The sequence below is a fragment of the Panulirus ornatus genome, chromosome 6 (genome assembly GCF_036320965.1).
Source record: "Panulirus ornatus isolate Po-2019 chromosome 6, ASM3632096v1, whole genome shotgun sequence".
Lineage (NCBI taxonomy): Eukaryota > Metazoa > Arthropoda > Malacostraca > Decapoda > Palinuridae > Panulirus > Panulirus ornatus.
Window position 1 is genome coordinate 49,903,469 of NC_092229.1, and position 21,745 is coordinate 49,925,213.

Sequence of the window (21,745 nt, forward strand, 5' to 3'; positions counted from 1 at the left end):
CCTTTTTGTCAATCTTTCCTCACTCATTCTCTCCATGTGACCAAACCATGTCAATACACCCTCTTCTGCTCTCTCAACCACACTCTTTTTATTACCACACATACCTCTTACCCTTTCATTGCTTACTCGATCAAACCACCTCACACCACAGACTGTCCTCAAACATCTCATTTCCAACACATCCACCCTCCTCCACACAACTCTAACTATAGCCCATGCCTCGCAACCATATAACATTGTTGGAACCCCTATTCCTTCAAACATGCCCATTTTTGCTTTCTGAGATAATGTTCTCAACTTCCACACATTTTTCAACGCTCCCAGAACTTTCGCCCCCTCCCCCATCCTGTGACTCACTTCTGCTTCCATGGTTCCATATATATATGTACATTGGGATTTTGAATTCTGCCTACTTTCAAGGCAAGTCAAATTTTTGGTGACCTTTTCCTTGATGAGTAAAGATCAAGTTTGGAGTTTCACTGGTGAGTGTTTCTTATATCTACAAAAGTGCATGCCAAATTTCATCAAAATTTGTGAGGGTTCTGTAAGATAATGTCTACATTTGATTGGTTTCACATGGAATGACTCAAAGTTATAATATTATGATAAAAATTTTACACCAGAAAACTTGGTGTGGCCAACATATGAAGGTGGTTGGGCAACTGGACATAAACGAAGACTTTGTATGTCACAATAGGTTTACATTTGCACTTATTTTATGGACAGCTAAGAGCATAGTTCTTTAACCCATAAAAGCTAAAAGTTTCCCTTGAACCCTCTCATAGATTGAGTTCATGACAAAAATGATTAAATGAAAGATATTTTAAAAAGAAATCTGAACATTGCCTTTTTTTCACCTGAAATGATACATCAATTGGAAAAAAGGTAAATATAAACATCATCGCATGTGATGTTAAACTCAACAGATCATGGGAATTGTGAGATTCCATGGTGTGATGAGGTTTGCCAGCTATTGCCTTGTGTTTGCTAAGATTCATTTTTTCAACAATAATTTATGATAGATTTCTTTTTGAAGATACATTTTGTGATGTCTGGCAATCATTCATGGTAACTACACAGCTGTTTTCTTCAACAAGAGGTGCTTCACTTGAAATATGAATTTACGTTTATAGCCAGACCCAAATGAATTTAGAGATTTACATGTCTGACCTTTTGAATTATATTTTAGTGCTGTATATTCAGGTTTGGTACTACAGTACTTTATGTTCGTTTGTTTATAGTTGCATCAATATCTGCTCACAGGCTGTGCTTCTGAGATGGCGAAACAAGAATTGATAGCATCAGTTAAGGATGGTCAGCATGCCTCCTTCCTCACACTGCTCCAGAACCATGTAAGTTTCTTAGCATTTTTTGGTCTTTCATTACATATTGTAAGAGTCTCCACTTATCCCTATCCTTAAATTCCTCCCCACTGCAGTATACATGGAGAATATCACTTGGAGATATTGTCCAGAGTACCGTTTGTTTCTAAATGTGTTTATGCTGTGTCTCCCACCCATCCAGCTTATGTTGTAGATATTGGAGATGATATGATGGAATTACCTTGTTCTTTTCAGAGAAGTAAACGTAGCACTCTTAATTTAAAAGAAGTCATCTTAGAATTAAGTCGTGTGCAGAAAGAGGAGCTGTGGATGCATCTTCATTCTTGGGGCAATGAGCAACTTACAAAATTGATTCCTGAAGAGCCATCAGAGGGAGACATACAGAATGACCAGCATTCAGCACAATCTGAGGATAAACCAGGGGGTAAAGTGCAACAAAGTAACCAAAATGAAAAACCAACACAAATTGATGGATCTGGAGGACAAGGTGTGCCAGATCCTTGGAATCAGGTATGATTACTGATGAAAAATTCAACAGTAGTTTTGTTTGTAGTTTCTGAATCATCTTCTTTTAAGGACAATGATTTTTGTGGTAGGTTTGAATATCAGGACTTGAAAATTATAATGCTAAAGGTACTTTTTCTTGTGGAATTCTCAGGTATAAGTTGCAATAACAGTTTGAAAATGATAAGAGTCTTTTATGATCTTGGTAGGAACCATTGGAACCTTACAATGAGAAGCTGATGGAAGGAATAATTGAATTTGCATGCATCTACTTGAATGCTTTTCAAGATGGTGAGATATATATTCCAGACAAGTTACTGGAGTTAACTGGTGAGTGGAACATGGGTTTATTGTAATTAAAGTATTATTTATATTTATTATATTTTGTCACTGTCTCCCATGTTAGCGAGGTAGCGCAGGGAAACAGACAAAAGAATGGCCTAACCCACCCACATACACATGTATATACATACACGTCCACACACGCACATATACATACTTATACATTTCAACGTATACATATATATACATACACAGACATATACATATATACGCATGTACATAATTCATATTTGCTGCCTTTATTCATTCCCGTTGCTACCCCACCACACATGAAATGAAAACCCCCTCCCCCCACATGTGCGCGAGGTAGTGTTAGGAAAAGACAGCAAAGGCCACATTCAAGTCACCCGTCACTAATACCCAGTCTCGTGCACCAAAATTGCTTACACACTCACTCAGCTGCTCCCAAAACATTTGCCTCTCAAGATCTTTGCTCTCATGACCAGGTGCATAAGCACCAATAATCACACTTCCACAACTCCTGCCTCAGGAGTAATATTACTCCTTCCTTAGCTCTTGTCTCACCAACTCCTGACTTTACTCCCAAGACATTTCCAAACCATTCTTCCCCTTTACCCTTGAGCTTTGTTTCAATCAGAGCCAGAACATCCAGACACATTCAGACACCCCAGTCTGAGCATCCTAGGAGGATGAGCACTCCCCACTTGAATCCTTATGTTTCCTGTTTTAGAAATTGAAAAACAAGAAGGGGGGTGGGTTCCAGCAGCCGGCTCCCACCCCCTTTGGTCCCCTTCTATGACACAGGGAATACTTGGGAAGTATTCTTTCTTCCCTATCCCCAGATATAGATATATATATAAAGGTTGATAGAGATGCTTTGTGGAAGGTCATGGTAAAAACTTTTCACTGCTTCTAGCAACTTATCTCCTGCACCATGTACTCTCAAGACCTTCCACAAAGCATCTCTGTCAACCCTATCATATATATATCCATGGGGATAGGGGAGAAAGAATACTGCCCATATATTCCTTGTGTTATCAGTAGGGTATGGATGTGTGCATAAGAAACCATTGTTTGTTCCTGATGTGTTCTTCCTTAAGGTAGGAGGAGCAGCTAAGTGGTAGAAAGATTAACTCCTCTACTATTACACTCATGTTACTTAATCATGCAGAATAGTAAAAAAGAAATATCACTCTTAGCAGTGCATGTCATCCCTGATAGTTCACTTTTTACTGCAGATGGTTAATAATTGCCGGTCTTTCATTGTGATATTTGTTTCTGTTGTTTTTACTGAAAAACTAACATGATATTTAAAGTATATTATTGTCTTCATCTTTTGGCAATTTAACCACATAATGCTTTTAAATTTTTTGTCTTGGCCAAGTTGAAAAACTTGTCTCCTTAGTATGACATTAGCAATATTTGAAATATTTGAAAAAAATTAAGCCATTTAAGCAGTCAAAACACTTTAAACTAAATGCATTGTTTACAATTCAGTCTAGATGCAGTGCTGCCATTGAAAGTCACTGTTTGTTCGTTGACCCTCTGCACCATCCTACACATTTATTTTTCCTTGTACCTAGAGATCCAGTCTTCTTTTATGACTTAGAATCACTCATGGTTTCTTATGTCCTGATATGATGGCTGTGATTTTCATGTGAGCCCTACGAAATATTGCTTACTTAGGCTGTGGCAAGCAGGAGCCTGGTTAGGGTGTTTGCATGCATCCTTCCACCTTGGTTTTCCTTTTCAGATATTTCTGCGTACGAGTTTGAGTTGCATGTTGCATCTGTACATTCTTCCAATCAGTAATGGAACCATTTGTTTCTTAAAATGTGGGTGGGAAAATTCAGAAGAATTAGTTGTAATTTTGATGTGGTTAAGACTGAAAGGTTCATTTTCTTACATGCAGCTACTTTATTATTTTTTTTTTTTTTTTTTTTTTTTTTTTTTTTTTTTTTTTTTTTTACATTGTAAGCTCTCCATTTGCTTGAAATCTGCTAAGGAAAGTAGATAGAGATAGTACAGTATTACCAGCATGTTTAAGTAAATGAAGAAACATTTTATGTATAAGCTTAATGTAGAACTATATATGACAATGAAAATATGATTTGTTGATAACTTTTTACAATTTTCTAGTGTTGTTGCATGGAATAGTGAAAGTGCTCGAGGGTTCAGTACAGAGAGGAGTATTGTCTTTGTGTGAGCTTTGGTGGCTGAAACGGCTTGAGGAGCGGGACCATACTATTGGCAACGCCTTACCCCTCCTCATTGGTGCTGCCACCACCAAGAGTGCACAGGTTAGTTAATTGCACTGAAAGTGAGATTATATTCAAATTGGTTGTCATAGGACTCCTGGCTTTAATTTATTTGTTTCACATGTTTTTGTAATTATTGTTGTGGTTATTAGTTTATAGATTAGTGTGTATTGATTTTTACTCTTACCATATGTTGAAGGCTTATTGGCTTTTTTTTTTTCGTGTCCATCTAATAATGTAAGATATATCTTGGATTGCTACCAGACTTATCATAATCATGCCTCATATGTCTGGCTGTGAAGAAAAAGTCTATTAAAGGTATGTAGCTTTCACTTTTTACCAGTATGGTGTAAAGGAGCTTCCTGCACACATTCATACAATCTCCACTTTTGTTTCCTGTATATGATAGCCAGAGACAATATCATGCTCTGTCTCATCACTATTTCGTAGTTTCATGAAGGGGTTTTCATCGACTTGTATGATGCATGTTTATTAATGATGATAGTTAAAAGTGTATTAGCTTAACTGCAACCAAAAGCTAGTTTACAGTAAACATATGCTATTAAAGGATATGATTCACAAACATTCTTTATAAAAAATAATAATACAGTGGAAAGGAGGAAAACTAGAGGAGGATATGCAGTTGATGATATTCACAGTGGTTGGGATGGTGTTGTTGTTGCAGTGGACTGTACAAGCTTCTATGTGTGTGGTGTGGTTTTGGTGCGAAAAGCAATATGTGGGTAAGGAACCTGTGATGGAAGGAGGTGACATTGGTAAGGATGGTCATTGTGTTGAGTGCCCCTTGAAAAGTGGTGTACAGTGGATCAAGGATGATCTTGCATACCATTCTTTAACTCTGATATTGTTATGTATGGGATAGAGATTTAAACATGATGAAGAGGAGGTTTAGGTAAGTTTAAGGTGAATGTAAGTTTTTTTAGATCTTTTTGAATTTGTGTGCATGGAGTCAGGGTGTAGGATGTTTGAAGAATGTAGAGACGATATCTGAAAGATTTGATGGTCATGTTTTATTCAATCAACCTCCCTTACACAACTTGATATCCTCAGACATTTCATTACCAACACTTTCACCCTATCTATCCTTTACATTTTTGTTTTAGGCCTATGTCTTGCATCCATCCTCACCACTGGGGCTCCTATATTACAAATATTCTTACATTTGCCCTTAAAGGCAGTAACCTCTCTTTCTGTGTATTCTACAGTGTTAGAAAGATGCCCCTGAAAATCCTATCTGACCATTCAACAACACAGTGACTTCCTTCCATATGAGACAGGATAGTAGTACTGTCCACTCCAGCTGCCTTGCCATATTTTCTTGTATGCAAGTCTTTCACCACTTCTTCATTTTTCATACCTCCCTGACACAAATGCCCTACATCTGCCATCTTATTGTCGAATACGTTCAGATATCTCTCTAAGTACTTACTCCATCTGCTCTTCTCATTTCTGTCTGCTACCACTTATCATTTGTCCCTTTACCGATGTTCCAGCGTATTTGTAGAAAAGATAATTTAGATTGTTAAGAATGATATTCACTTTTTCCATTTTTAGCAATGCCTGATTTTTTTTTTTTTTTCCCCAAACAGAAGAAAGATGTCATACGGCTTTGGGCAATACATGATGCCCTACAAGTAGTGAATCTCAGTAATCCAGAAAATAAGCCTTTAGTGGAAAAGTTGGTTGTTTGTGCTGCATCTGCCATCTTCCTTAGCTGTGATGAGGGTATCAAATGGCTTGCATTACTGTTTTCTTGGGATTTTCTTGTACCTCATCTCCACCAAGCAATCAAGTCATTACTGCCAGAGTGCACCAGACTCCAAAGTGAAAAAATTGCAGGAGTCTATTTGCGAGCATGGAAAAATAGTCAGGGAAATGTCAGGCAGGTAAGACAACAGTTTTGCTCAAGTAAATTCTTCTCACCTGCATCTTAAATTCATGTTGCTAAACGTGTGAAAATTACTTTTAAAACAATGGTTAAATTAAGATTGTCCATACAACCTTTATTCCTAAGACTAAAGTTGAAGTGTGAGTTAGTTTTATTCTCACCAGTTGTTGATACTTTTATTTGATAGTCTTGACATGTAGGTACTGTAGTTTTATTGAGCGTGTTTGCTTTGTAGGTGATAGTCAGGCCCAGTGAAGGATGGTACTACTGCCTGGCTGTCAAGAGTGGCGACATTAACATAGTGTGCCAGCACCGCATTGGATGTCACTTTTTCTTATATGCCCCAGGTCGCTTTCTGTCAGTGTCTGCCTTATATATACGTTGATTCCTGGAGCTAACACAGCAAACAGGCTTTCTCCATTTCTTGCCGAACACTTGACTACACAGTATTCAAATGGTTCTTAATCCTAAATCTCAAATGCTCTGTACCTCAGAGATAGGAGTTAAAAAAAAAAATATTTCCTGCTTGTCTTAAAGAAGTGACTGACTGGTATGAGCATAGGGCCAGAAACCTTCCTCTCCTCGTGTTGCCACTGTCCAATAAGAGGAACAAGAAAAAGAAAGGAAAGCATCTCCCTTGAAAGCTCAAAATGGAATATCTGAATGTTTGTGTAACCAGAATGAGAAGATTCTATACTTGATGAGACAATTATAAAAGTCCATGTTTTGAATTAAATTAACTTGAAAGGAAATGGGGTAGATTGGTTTAGGAATGTTTGGGGAGTAAAGTCTGGGGATGATGTGAGAGTAAGAGCAAAGGAGGGATGGTACTTTTGATGGAGGAGCTTTGAGGCTTTGCTAAAGAATGCAAAAAAATGAGTTCAAGATTGAGGTAAGTTAGAATGAAAGTAGGCTACTAGAGGTGAGTGACAGAATGCATGTGCACACACACACACACACCCTTTTTTTTTTTTTTTTTTTTTTTTTTTTTTTTTTTTTTTTTTTAGCTGAGTACATGCTTCTGCAAGTTTGATGGAAGGGATGAAGTCTTAGTGCTAAGGGATCTAGAGAATAGATTGGGTGATGTGTCCTTTGAGGATATTATGTTGAAGCTATCATAGATAAAGATTTGCATCTTTGTATCATTCATAAAATGTTACATTATATCGGTACATCGCTATATATATCCATTTTCTTTAATCCTATTGCTATATTTTATCTTTTTATCCCCAGGGATAGGGGAAAAAAAAATAGAAGGGAACTAAGTGTGGCAGGAGCAGGAGGTTGGAAATCTTCCCATGTATTGTTTCCCAAAAGAAAACAGGAAAGAGCCAAATGAGGATAGTTTTCCTGTAAGGCTCAGTCATCTTTTCTCTATGCAACCTAGCTTGCATACATTCAAGAAAGGGAAAAGAAAGATTTTATTGTTATATAGGCTTGGATTCTTTATAGAAAATATGTATATATACATCTGTATGTATAATATACAAATGTATATTTTTGCCATTGCACTTGTATTCTACCATATATTCATACCCAGATTTCACATGAAGATTTTTGTATTTTTTCAATGTATAGTATACCTTAACTTTCCCATCAGGAAAACTTGATGTAACTATCTATTTATCTATATCTGTGACACCTGTTCCCTTTGGAAACTCTCGGGGGGTTGGCCATGGCAAAAGTCTCATAGCTGGTGACCTCCCATGCTTCTTCTTAACCTTTAGTGCCTCACCCTTAACAGGCCAGTAGCAGAGGGCAACTCTAGCATAGTATTTTCAGAGGATCTTACCTAATGTTCCCACCAATATTAGTACTTAATTTTTTTTTTTTTTCAAACTATTCGCCATTTCCCACGATTAGCGAGGTAGCATTAAGAACAGGGGACTGGGCCTCTGAGGGAATATCCTCAGCTAGCCCCCTTCTCTGTTCCTTCTTTTGGAAAATTAAAAAAAAAAGTAATGAGAGGGGAGGATTTCCAGCCCCCCGCTCCCTCCCCTTTTAGTCGCCTTCTACGACACGCAGGGAATATGTGGGAAGTACTTAATATGTCCACTAATATTCCAGCCTTCTGCTTCTACCTACAACTTTCTCCTTCTACCTAATATCCCAGCTAAAGTTCCTACCTGCTACTTCTACGTTATATTTCTACATAATTTTCCTGTCTGATGTTCCTACGTATTACTTATATCTATTGCTCCTACCATTTTGCCAAAAGGCGGACTACTGCATAGCACTCCCCACAAAAAATTAGAGTTAGGAAGAATAAGTTGTGTGAGTTAAGTGTTATGTGTGAGGAGAGATTGTATGTTTGTGGACAGAATGCCAGCAGTCCATGTGTGGGTATGGTAGGAATAAGAAGCAGCTATCTATGTTAAAGGAGTGCAGCTTGACAACCATTGGGGTGCTGGCTCACTATGCAGCTGTCACTGACTCTCCCAATCCCCAGGTTGGTAGTACCGGTTCTATACCTCCCTGGTCTGGAGGGATGTATAGAACCACAGCAGGCTTTATTGTAAAATATGTTACAGATATTCTACATGAGGAAGTGTCTTAAAGAAACCCATGATATCTTTTTTCATATACTTCCTGTTATTGTAAACCAGTTCCTATTTAAAAGGAATGGGTCAAGCACATACCTGCACCTTTTGTTTAAATCATTTGCAGAAAGCCCCTAGTTTGGCAAAACAGCAAGGTCACCCATTTTTCCTGGATAAGATTGCCGTGCACCTACCATTGTTCTCCTAAAAGGAAAATTTTTATCTTTTAGAGAAAATACTATGATCCTTGCATACAGGTAAAAAAGATTATGAATAATGCAATTTTCAGGCTTTGGAGGAGGATTGTATTCAGGATCTAATGTATGCTGCTATCCATGTGGATCCAATGTCAGGGCGACTTTCAGCCAATCTCCACCACCTTCTCCATCACATTCATCGCCACAAGAGACATCATGTAGTAGCCACCACCATCTTCACCCTTTATGATCCATTTCTTTGGCGATCCCTAAAGGTGAGAAAGTTATTATTTTTTTTAATATGCATTGCATCTAGATTGATGAATTTATTATATTAGGTATTAGATTGTTTTGGTTTAACTCCACATGTATGCACTGTTGGAGGAGATAAAAAGGATTGTTAATTTTTTCTGATGAAGCTCTTCTGGACAGAGTATAGTTTGTAGACTTAAGTCTTGCAGTTCATAGGAATGACAGGATAAACAGCCATGAAACAGAAGACTATACCAAAACAAGCTGATTGCAACCTTTTCAGATGACTGGTAAGTGAATTTATGATCCTTAGAAAGAATCAAGCTGATGGAGAAGCTCCAGTCAGAAGTTACATAGTAAAGCAGCCCTTCTTTCTCTTGGTTGTTGTATGGCTTCCAATTTAGATCTTTGACTTTGTAGTTTCATGTTTTGCCTCAAAAGTCTTCTAGCTTTCCCAGGAAGCATAGGAGGTTAACCGATCATTTCTTCTCGTCTTTATTTTTCTCAATATTTTCTGCAGGCTGCCAATGGTCTGGTACGCATGAATGCCACTGGGCTTCTGTCCGATGCTTTTCCATTGACAGACAGCAGCCTTAATCAGGAGGAGCGAAACAACCTACTTGAAAGACAGTATCAGGAAATTATCACTTTGCTCTTGGATCCTTGCCATCTTGTTCGCATCGCCGCTATTAAAGTAAGTAACACCTTTGATGAAGGAGTTTTACATTAACCCATATCATTCATAACTTTTTGTGAATTTCTCTCTTCTTTGAATGCAATACTGTGTTTGCATATATGTTTTTTTATATATATGATGCCTTGTTTATCTGAGAATTCCCTTAAGATGTGTTAGCATTGGCAGAAAAGTCTTGGAGTTTCCTAATATGTTGCATGCTTCATCTTCCTTACACCTTCTTAGGTCTATGCTTCAGTATCCTTCACTTTCTTTATCAGTCTAATCATCATGCATCCTTTCCAAGTAACCAAATCCACACCATGGTATTTCGTTGAACTCCCTTTGTTGCACCACACCTTACATCTTTTTCTCTCTACAACATGCCACATATGTACACTAAATCTCCTCTTGATGATACCTCACAAATGCAGGAAACTGTGGATAAATTTGAAAAACCAAAATTACTAAGATCACGAGGACTTTCCTGTACATTATTGAAGATCATTAATATCTTGTATTTAAATCTCATTTGCAGGGTGTATTTACGATTCTGTCAGAATTCTGGCTTATGATTCCATCAAGGATCATAAAAATAATTTTTCAAAAACTGCTGTCAGATCTGCTCTATGATGCTTCATCAGCTGAAGTTCGTACCCAAGTCATTAAGGTTAGTGCTTTTCATAGCATTATTTTTATTATTATTATTATTATTATTATTATATATTGTTATTTCTCCTTGAGAGAGCAGAAGAGGGTGTTTTGAAATGGTTTGGTCACATGGAGAGAATGAGTGAGGAAAGATTGACCAAGAGGATATATGTGTCGGAGGTGGAGGGAACGAGGAGAAGAGGGAGACCAAATTGGAGGTGGAAAGATGGAGTGAAAAAGATTTTGTGTGATCGGGGCCTGAACATGCAGGAGGGTGAAAGGAGGGCAAGGAATAGAGTGAATTGGAGTGATGTGGTATACCGGGGTTGACGTGCTGTCAGTGGATTGAATCAAGGCATGTGAAGCGTCTGGGGTAAACCATGGAAAGCTGTGTAGGTATGTATATTTGCGTGTGTGGACGTATGTATATACATGTGTATGGGGGTGGGTTGGGCCATTTCTTTCGTCTGTTTCCTTGCACTACCTCGCAAACGCGGGAGACAGCGACAAAGCAAAAAAAAAAGAAAAAAAAAATTTCTCCTGGGAGTTAGGGGAGAAAGAATTCTTCCTACTTATTTCCTGCATGTTGTAGAAGACGAGTAAAAGTGGTGGGAGCTTTTACTTTTCCAAAAGAAGGAACAGAGATGGGAACCAATTGAGGATTTTTCCTTCTAATGCTCATTCATCTGCTCTTGAAGCTACCTCGCTAATACAGGAAAGGGTGAATATTCATGGAAAATGATTATCATATTTTTTTTTTTTTTTTTTTTTTATACTAATCGCCATTTCCCGCATTAGCGAGGTAGCGTTAAGAACAGAGGATGAGGACTGGGCCTTTGAGGGAATATCCTCACCTGGCCTCCTTCCCTGTTTCTTCTTTTGGAAAAAAAAAGAGAGGGGAGGATTTCCAGCCTCCCGCTCCCTCCCCTTTTAGTCGCCTTCTACGACACGCAGGGAATACGTGGGAAGTATTCTTTCTCCCCTATCCCATATTTGTTATCATTATTATCCCTGAGAATTGGGAAGAAAGAATACTGCCCATGTTCTACTTGTGTTGTAGAAGGTGAATAAGAGGGATGGGAGCAGTGGACTGGAAATGCTCCCCTCCTGTTTCACTTTACCTGAGAAGGAACAGGGATTGGTTACAGTGCTTTATATGATAGCTACAGAGTGGATTTGAGTGAATGAGGCCATTTCTTCATCTGATCTTGGTGCTCCCTTGCAAATGTAGAAAGTGGTGAATATTTATGGAAAAAAGAATTCATAACTGCAACAAAACAGGTTCAGTGGAGTGTAAGAATGAATGAGAACTTGGAGTAAGTGGAGTGTTTTTTACTCCTGACTGTATTACACTTGACAGCTAGAGAATGAATGAAAGCAAATGAGGCCTTTTCTTATCTGTTCCTGGTGCTACCTTGCTCATGCAGGAAATGGAGAACAACTATGAGAGAAAGAAAAAATATAATTTTTCTCTTTCCATCAGGGTTTAACAGTGTTAGTGGACTGCAGAGATGCTATACCATTCCTCACGGAAGTGTTGCCACGTCAAGGAGATGCTTTTGATGACATGAGTGTTAATGTTCGAATTGCTTTTGTGAAATTGTTGTTGAAGGTGAAATCATCAAAAGTTAGCAGGTAGGTTTTGACCTGATTACACACAGCTTTTTATTCTCTCATTTAGACTGTCTTGACTTGAGAACCGTTATTTTACTGTATGTGGAGTTCATTGTAGGTGACTATGAAGTTTGTATGTTTATGATAGCAACATGTGTTGTTGATTTTGATATGCCTATGTCTGATATGCTGGTGAATTTATAGTTTTTAGTGCTGTGCCAGCTTTTTGGCTTAGATAGGCCTTTTTTTTTTTTTTTAAGGCTCCATTGACGGATTAAAGTCCACATCAAGGCCAGCCCTTAATTTAGATATGTAGAGAACCATGAAAAAGAAAAGAGAAAACAAGGGAAAGTACTTACAAATTTTTGAAAAAATGAAAAACCTGTCTTGAAATTTGCTAGATCATAGTTATTGGGAAAGACCTGAGAAAGTAGAGTTCCAGAGCTTCGACGTGTAGGGAAAGAAGCAGGTATCAAAATGGCCCAACCTTTAGTTGCTGATGGTCTCACAACAATCATGATGCAGCAGCTTGCCGAGTATTGCATGGTCTAGCTAGTGGTATGGATACACAAGCAACCAGCTCTCAGGAGCAAAAACCAAAGAAATGCCTACAGAAGAGGGAAAGTGAACCAACATTGCGGGTCAAGTTTGGAGGGTAACTTGGGGCAGTTTATAAGGCAGATTGCTTTCTACTCTGCCAAAGTAAGGATGCAGAGCTACAACCAACTGAAATGTGTGAGCATTACACCGTACAGGGATGAATCAGTCCTTAGTACAAACGGAGCAACTGTTCGGAAGAGTAGTTTTGACATCTAAATAGGATACCCAGTTTCTTAGAGGCAGATTTAGCTATTCCTGTAATGTGGGATATATAAGAAAAAGTGGATGTAACAGTAATGCCAAGTATGTTCATTGAGTTAAGAGGTGGAATTACAGAACTGTCAAAGGAAAGATGGGAGTTGAGGAGTTTTTGTTAGAGATGGGTAGAAACTGGGTCTTCAGGCATTAACTTAACAAGATTTTGCATACCCCACTGAGATATCCTGTCCAAGTTTAAGGTTTATATGAGATGTAGAAAGAACTTGACTGTTGAGCTACTGATTCCTTCATGAAGATTATGTACACATACCATATGTACATTATCCCATGGGATAAGGGAGAAAGAATACTTCCCATGTATTCCCTGCATATTGGAGAAGGTGACTAAAAGGGCCATGAGTGGTGAACTGGAAATCCTCCCCTCCAGTTTTACTTTTCTTAAAGAAAGAGCAAAGTAGGGGGCCAAGTGAGGAGTTTTCCTCTAAGGCTCAGGTATCTGTTTTGGAACACTACCTTGCTAATGCAGGAAGTGCTGAAATGTTTATGGGGGAAAAAATATGTACTTGTCATGCTAATGAAGTATTATCATTTCTAGTGAATAAGGACTGTTTAGAGGAGGAAGCTTCTTAATCAAGTATAAACCAGTAATTTTTTTTCTATACCCAGATGCTTCTGCCCTAACGTGGAAATATCAGGAACAAATGAATAATGCCCTCACATGCATCCACACTCTGGTTTTCATGCATAAGTACTGAAACCAGAACTTACCCTCCACAGCCTAGTCCTGTGGACTATTCATTGGTTTACCTTGACATGTGATATGGTTCAGCTGAGAGAGAGATTTTCATATACCAAATGAGTTTAGGTCATTCTATCTCATGCATGTCTTACCCTCCCAGATGTTTAGGCCTTGATGCCCCAAAGTTCCCTTCATTCTTGATGTCTCCCTCTCCCATCCTCGTACCCCTGATCTATAGATCCTCTTAAGTCTTTCTTTGCTCATCCTCTCAATGAGTCCGAATAATTTTAACATCCTCTGGCTAATTGTCTCTGTCAAACTTTACTTACTATCACACTTTTCTTTAACACTTATTCCTTACACAGCAAGCTCACTTCACTTAAAATTTTCTCTTCTGGTATTTTATTTCCAAAACATCATCTATTTCATTTCTTAAGAGCTTAGGGCCTGAGATTAGCAAAGCCATACAACCCTTTTGGGACTACTTTACCTTTAAACATACTCATTTTTGCCATACCAGATGTTTATCTCATCTTACATACTCCTTAATGCATCCAGAACTGTAACCCCCCTCTTGCAACTTATGACATACTTAAGCCACCATGGTTCCATCTGCTTCTAGGTACCTAAAGCTGTCAACTCCTTCCAGGTCCTCCTTCTCTCATCTTATCTGTGCTATAACTCATTATATTGTATTCATGTTAACTCTCAACTTCCTCGTTTCACACACACATTTGAATTATATCCTCGGCTTCAAGAGTTTTCTCGTGCAAGTATGCAACTAGAATTGTTTCATCTCCAAACATCATCTTATTCACCTTTTATGCCCCCTCCACCTTTAGATTAAGCCTTTTTACTGCACCAGGTTTGTTTTAAGAAAATATGATTTTCATATATTAACTGACAGTAAGTACAGCATGTAATCATGATTATGTAAATGTATAACTTGTCTGAGAAGTTACACATATATCTGCTGTGTAGTTAAGAGGAGGCATGTTGGTAGGGAAGCTCTTGCCATGATTGTCTCACTGCATGCCTCCATCCCCAGAACACCCCATAACTGCCACATTATCATTTAACAAATTCAACACCCCCTCAAAATACTCCATCTTTTCACCTCATCTTTACTTGGTGTCACATCCCCATTTGTTCTCATGTTTTTCTAGTTTACCTCCTTCCATAACATTTTTCCCCTAAAGTTTACTGATGCTCACTTGCCTCAACTCTCATTTACGCAGTATCTCTGCTAGCCTTCTCCTTCCTCTTGATCTGTTGCTGCTTTCTCTTGAACATCTCTCCTCTTGCACTCTTCTGAAAATAATGCCCATGCACCTCTTTTGTTTCTTTGACTAGCAACTTCATCTCACTACCCTTTCTCATGTGCACACCTCCACCATCCACATATCATACACTTCTCTTGCACATGTAAGCAGTGCTTCCTTTGATACCTTCCATTCCAAATCCACTTTCCTAACATCATTTACTCCTACCTTTTGTTCATTTAATCTCTTGTGAAATCTTAACACAATTCTCTTTTCCTAACTCACTCACCTTCACTACCCTCTTCCCACCCATGTCATTTCCTCTTTTTCTAAAGACTCTATATATAGATTCACCCTTGCCACCACCAAGTAATGATTGGTTATCCCACTAGCTTGCCTTCTCAGCACATTCACTTCCTAAGATAATTCTCCTTCATTCATCATCCATTCACCTCTCCATTTCCTTCAACTCTTATTAACCTTCCTCTTCCCCATCTGTAACCCTCAACCTCCCCATTTCCATCACTGGGAAAAACATCAACACATCTTCATCACCTGAGACTCATATTTCACTCACTTCTCTCTTCTCCCCTTTGGTCATCATTCTCATCAGACATCTACTTCTCAGGTAAAATCAGGGCAGAAATCATGTTAGGCAGTTTCAGAACATGGATAATGATTATGTGTTTGAGGTATATGTTTGTATTTTGCTGTTTGTTCCTGTCAAAAAAAAATTATACTCTTGCCATAGGAGACATTCCTTACTCGCACCAAAACTTTGGATTTGATATGCATTGTTTGGCATTAGAATATATTTAAGGAAGTCAGTGGATTGAACTAAGGCAAGTGAAATGCCTGGGCTAAACCATGGAAAGGTCTGTGGGGCCTGGATGTGGATAGGGAGCTGTGGTTTTGATGCATTACACATGACAGCTAGAGACGTGTGATTTTTTTTTTCCACTACTTTTATAACACAGGAGGTGGCAGTGCTGTTTCCTGTGGTAAAGGGATTCGCTGGGAATGGATGAAGGCAAGCAAGTATGAATATGTACATGTGTATAAATGTATATGTATGTAGATATGTATGGGTATGTGCATATATGTATGTATATGAGTGAATGGGTCTTCATCTGTTTCCTGATGCTACCATGCTGACACAGGAAACAGCAATCAAGTATGATGATAATAATATGGAATAATGTGTATTGATATACCAAAAAGAGGTATGCCTAATGGGAAAGCTTACTTAATATCTATTGGTACTACAGATACTGGGAAATAGTACCAGTGCATCATCTCTTGCACCGCCTGGAAGATGACAAACCAGTGGTGTGCAAATTGCTCACTCAGCTCTTGCTTAACTCCTTTCATCCTGTCCACCATGAGGACCAGGTTTGTATACAGACTGATTCTTCTGTTTTGAGATTATGCTTTGGAATAGAACTGGCTTTATCTTGAAATTGACATAGTATTCCTAGTATTTTCTTCCAATTATGCTAGGGTGAAGTGCAGAGATATAAATGCAATGATTTATGATTCATTTCAGTGGTAAACATATATCTAAGAAAAAGCATACAGAAGCAGATCAGTAAAAGGAGAATAGCATAATTTTTCAGGAGATGTATAGTTTGTAGAGCTGTAGATATAGGAAAGATTGGTTGGAGAAAGGAAAAACATTCCATTTCATCTTGTGGAACTTTATCCATTGTGTTTGGCTGATATGAAAGTAATTTGGAAATATATCTTACTGTCAGTAAGCATGCTTCTTATTGGTACTACAATGTATATAGTTTGTAGTTATAGGAAAGATTTGTTAGAGAGAGGAAAAAGACATTTCATTTCATCTTGAGGAACTCTAACCATGCATGAATTTGGCCAGCCTGAGTATTTACTGAATTCTTGTGCTAGATAATCGTGTTTGGCTGATATGAAAGTAATTTAGAAATATATTTTGCTGTCAGTCAGCATATGGCCTTGACTTTGTTCTCTGACAGCCTTTAGTTTCACCCACTCTTATTGATTAAGCTAACTGGACTTATGCCATGGTCATGTGTCTGTTTTTGGGTTTTCAAACTCATTACTTGAACTGACCCAAAACATGAATTTGAAAATCTTATGATGGCATAATGAATAGATAACTGGTATAAGGTATTTCAAAATGATGTGAAAGTGCTGTGTTTATGTATATCAGTTATAATTTTGTAACAAAATTGTGCTTTGTTTAGATGCATCTTCACTTTGTTTAAAGTATGCTTTTACGTGTTATTGCAGGACCTTTTACATCGATCACTGACTTTGTTGGAAGAAAATCGTGCAGCTGCACGTCGGTTTTACCAGTATGCTAGTCGAAAGTTGGATCTCCCAAGCACTGTCCACTTTATGTTACTGATATGGCGTTGTCTTCGGAACTATGCTCTAGCTCAAAAGGCTCAGGAGTCTTCTTTTGATGAAGGTGGGAGAATTTCCATTTTGTCAGTAGTTAGTATACAAAAAGGGAGAATTCAATACTTTGAACTCATGTGAAAAAAAGAATTGATTCTAGGAGTAGACTGAAAACCAGATTGGAAGGGCAAAGTAAGGATGTAGGAATGGTTTTGATTAGATGTGTCATGATTTGTCACTGCATGTCATAAACAAAATGTTGATATAACTTGTCATGACAACTAATGCTACATCTGAAGACTTAAGCTATTTCCTTCCAATGTCTGTTATAAGAAATATTTCCAGTTAAACATGGGCAGCAAAGTAGGAATTAGGCATCACTGTCCCATAAGCTTGTGGGACTGGGTTTAAAGACCATAGCTTTACAAAATTAATTCCCACGAAAGGTTCTTGGTACTTTGTTGGGATGCCTCTAATTTAGAAGGTGATTTTTATTTTTCATGGTAATGCCACATCTGATTAATCACATGTTGATTTGCAGCTGATGGCCTGAATGGATAGTTCCCCCTTCTGCATTATTTATGGTTTTATCATTTTTGACATTCTGGCTAAAAATACATTCATTGCTTTCACTCTTTTCAACTTTAGTTTTACTAGAGTCTTTATGTTTTATTTCTTATTCTGTGTCATTTACTTTTACATAATTGTGCCTAATGAAAGATGATGTTCTCATGAAATGCTTCAGGCTTCTCCATGAATACATTGATCAAACTCTTGAATGTCGTTACTCTAGCCTTCCACCTTTAGCCTTCCTTTGCACATGTTTGTACCCATTGCTTTCACATACTTTATTGTCATTACCTATGTGTTCTCACAGTGCGTTCAGACTACCTTGGTGTTCCATGATTCACTAAGTCACCCATTACATTAGTACAACTTTAGTGCAGCTTTGATGGTAAAGATGTATGTACATTGAGCTGTAATCTTTACAGAGCCTGAGATCAGTGACATTGCCAGCCCAGAAGGTCAACCTGTTATAGATGGCCAAGCTAGCAATAAGGGATCTACCCTGCGCAGGGGCCCATTTAGAGTTGGCCATGGCTCTGGTGTGCCTGTGGATGATAAAGAGAATGCAGGTGTGGGTGAGTTTAGATTCATCGAAAATGTAACCTCAATGGAATGCTGTAGTTTTACTAATGTAGAATTAGATTTTGTTTATACCTTACATTGGATTTAAAGCTTTGCTTTGATAAGGGAAATGCTGTTTTTTACTGGCATGTATTTTCAGTCTGCTTACAAAGGCTTCAGTGCTATTGTAGTGAAAAAATATATAAAGAATCCTATCAGTCATATTCTTTTTACACTCAAGTATCACAAATCCAAAAATTGATTATTAAGAAATTATTGACATTCCAAAACATTTTGTGCATTCAAAACTTCCATCACTCATCAAAGATATACATTTCAAACTGTCGAAGATAGCTGGCCACCAAATGGTACTATTGTTTGTTTTGATCTTGCTGTCACTCATCAATCCAGCACATTGATTGCCTCCAGTCTTGCCTTTGGATTATCTCTGGGGAAATTAGATCACCCCTTTCATAACGACAGTCAAGAAAAATAAATTAGCCACCTATTGCTTTCCCATCAAACACATTCAACAGTCCCTCAAAGTACTCCATCTTCTCCTCACTTCATCATTACCTGTTGCTGCTTCCCCTTTTCCCCCTTTACCAATGTTTCCATTATTTTATTCTCTTGCTCATTATTAATCTCCTTCCAAAACATTGTATTATACCTAAAGTTTACTGATATTCGCTCACCCCGACTCTCTTGTACCCTCTTTTTCAACCCCTGCCCCTGCCTCTTGACCTGTTTTCTCTTGTACATCCACCATGCTTTTGCAGTTCTTCCATGTAAGTACTGCTGAAATGCCTCTCTCCTCTTTCATTAGCAACTCTTCATTCCACCATTCCCTAGTCTTTCTAATCTGCCCACCTTACACCTTTTGCATGCCACAATAATGCTGAAAAATTGATTTGTGAACATAAGTCTTAAGTTTAGGAGAATGTTGAAATAAACTTGATTGCAAACAATTGTGAGTTTATCACATTAAGTTCTGGAATAGATACGTACATATTCTCAAGATAAATTTCTGAAACTATTGATTTTCCAAAGACCTTTTGGTACCAAGCATTTTGGATCAGGGATTCTTGAGTGTGTCTTTGTTGGTGTCCTCATTGGTGGTCTGTTGTAAACCAGATAATTTTAATTGCCTTGGCTGTAAGTTGCTTTCTTGCCCTAATCATTTAGAGAGTATTACAATGATGTGATGAATTCATTTGCCTTCTGCCGCTGATAAACGTAACCCCTTTTAAGTTCATACATACTTTGGCTCCTTTACAATCTTTGCTGGAGGTGAATTCTAGGTGTTTTTATCCCCCACATATTTTTTCTTAATTTGTTGCAATTATTCTACATTTATTCACATAGCATTTCCTGTAATTTCATGTTCCATCAAACACATGCTTTAGTTTCTGAAACTATCTATTTCTGAGCCAGAAGGTAAGGCAGGATCTCAGCCCCGTCAGGGTGTATTAGATATCACATAATGTAGAAATGGAAATATACCACAAGTTAAAGTGGTTCAGTTCCTCCTGTGAATTGATTGTTAGCTCACATTGTTTATTGTGTCACTTGCAGAGCATGGCAAGATACTTCAGAATCACTCGTGTCAGTTGTTGATGTCTGTGTGTCTGTCTTTGGTACTCACAACACTGTAGCCTTCAGCTTAACTTTTGTCAAAAACTTGATGGCTCTAAACCAGATACGCAATATATTTTATAGCATTTGTTTTCTAGCTCATGATGAATTGACCATTGTAAAATAGAGCTATGCCATTTATGAAGAGTTTTAATGTAGAACCTCATTTCCTAGCATTTAAAAAATTTACTGGCATAAGACCTAGCATGGCATGGCAGACACTTAGAGGTCATATTATCTACCATCATTGGTCCTTTGTCGTCAGAAGTTGAACTTCAACCTTCAGCTCAACCTTGGTCACAGAAATGTCCCCCATAAGTGTAGAAATCTCTCTCCGTTATGTACTAGTAGGTAATTAGACAGTTCCATTGCCAATGAATGTAGATAGCAGGTCAAACTCTCAATTACTTTGTTTTATGTTTTCCAGTAATTTTTTTCTTCACTTGTAAATATCCTAATTGGTTGTTTGGTTATCTTTAGTGCTCTGGGTATGGATGATAGTTTTTATTGCTTCATCAGATCATCTACGGTACCTTATTCAATCTTTTGGTTGTACTCCTTGAGCTAAGCTTTTGTAGGTGGTCACATGGGCATTAACCAAACATATGATTTTTTCTGTTGCCCTCAATGAGAGCCCTTTACTGGTGTGTCCAGTGTTCCTTATATTGCAGAAAGCAAAAGCGTAATTTGTTCCTTTACTGTCCACCAAGGCAATCACACTTCAGCATGTGTTGTACTATTGTCTTTGATCATCCATAAGCTCTGTTTTTTGAATAAGTATGTACTAAGTAATTCAAATAGACTGAATATGTAATAAAACCTAAGTATAATGTATTTGTTATTTGCACTGTAAAACATATTAACAAGTGAAACTTTAGTGTATTAAGTGTGAACACCTTAGTAGTTGCTCAATCATTGTTATTGCCCCTGCCCAACGAACACTTTTGTCTTTCTACTAGAGTTTGTTTTTGTAATGTGGTGTGATTTATCATTTCATTGGTAAAATCAAGAATTTTTGACAATTTACTTAGTAATATAATGATATGATGAATCTGTATTTGTCATATAAGTTTTGAGTAATGGAATTTACTTGTATTGTCAGGAATCCCCTTCTCCAAGAAAGATCTTCCCTTTGTGTGATACTGCTTAGCTTTAAATGGATGTACTTTATAAATATAGCATAAAGGTGATTAAGTAATAATTCCTCTTTTTAATTTGATTTGAGGTCAGATTGCTTCACCCACTGATAACAAATCTTTCCCTAACATAGACGAATTTGACTTTGCTTCTTGCACCAACATTTTTCCTTGTCTTGTACTCTACAGTGATAAAAGTTATTAATAATAGGATTGCATGGATTGAAATCATCTTGACTTACAATGCTAAATAATAGGGATTTGAAACGCACATTTTCCACTGGATATTGTCTCATTTTTTTCAGGCATTAGAATTCACAGCCAGCATTCTTTTGAAATAAGCTCTTTACTCTTAACAGTGAAGCTGCTTGATTAGAATTGCCCATCATAGTAAAGTTCT

General features: G+C 37.7%; 1 protein-coding gene across 4 annotated transcripts in view; it reads left to right on the forward strand.

Moving 5' to 3' along the window:
• Positions 1–21,745, forward strand: part of LOC139749219 (condensin-2 complex subunit G2-like) — a 52,844-nt gene that overhangs the window by 4,286 nt on the left and 26,813 nt on the right. For 2 of the 4 annotated variants that reach the window (XM_071662914.1, XM_071662916.1), the window contains exons 2-13: positions 1,264–1,352; positions 1,578–1,853; positions 2,057–2,177; positions 4,290–4,450; positions 6,019–6,315; positions 9,147–9,329; positions 9,827–10,000; positions 10,518–10,649; positions 12,114–12,265; positions 16,333–16,456; positions 17,336–17,516; positions 18,439–18,588. In XM_071662914.1, coding sequence (XP_071519015.1) covers positions 1,278–1,352; positions 1,578–1,853; positions 2,057–2,177; positions 4,290–4,450; positions 6,019–6,315; positions 9,147–9,329; positions 9,827–10,000; positions 10,518–10,649; positions 12,114–12,265; positions 16,333–16,456; positions 17,336–17,516; positions 18,439–18,588 — 2,026 coding nt within the window. In that variant the 5' untranslated portion in view covers positions 1,264–1,277. The remainder of the gene's footprint in view (positions 1–1,263; positions 1,353–1,577; positions 1,854–2,056; positions 2,178–4,289; positions 4,451–6,018; positions 6,316–9,146; positions 9,330–9,826; positions 10,001–10,517; positions 10,650–12,113; positions 12,266–16,332; positions 16,457–17,335; positions 17,517–18,438; positions 18,589–21,745) is intronic. The other 2 variants (XM_071662915.1, XM_071662917.1) reach the window with 1 other exon arrangement.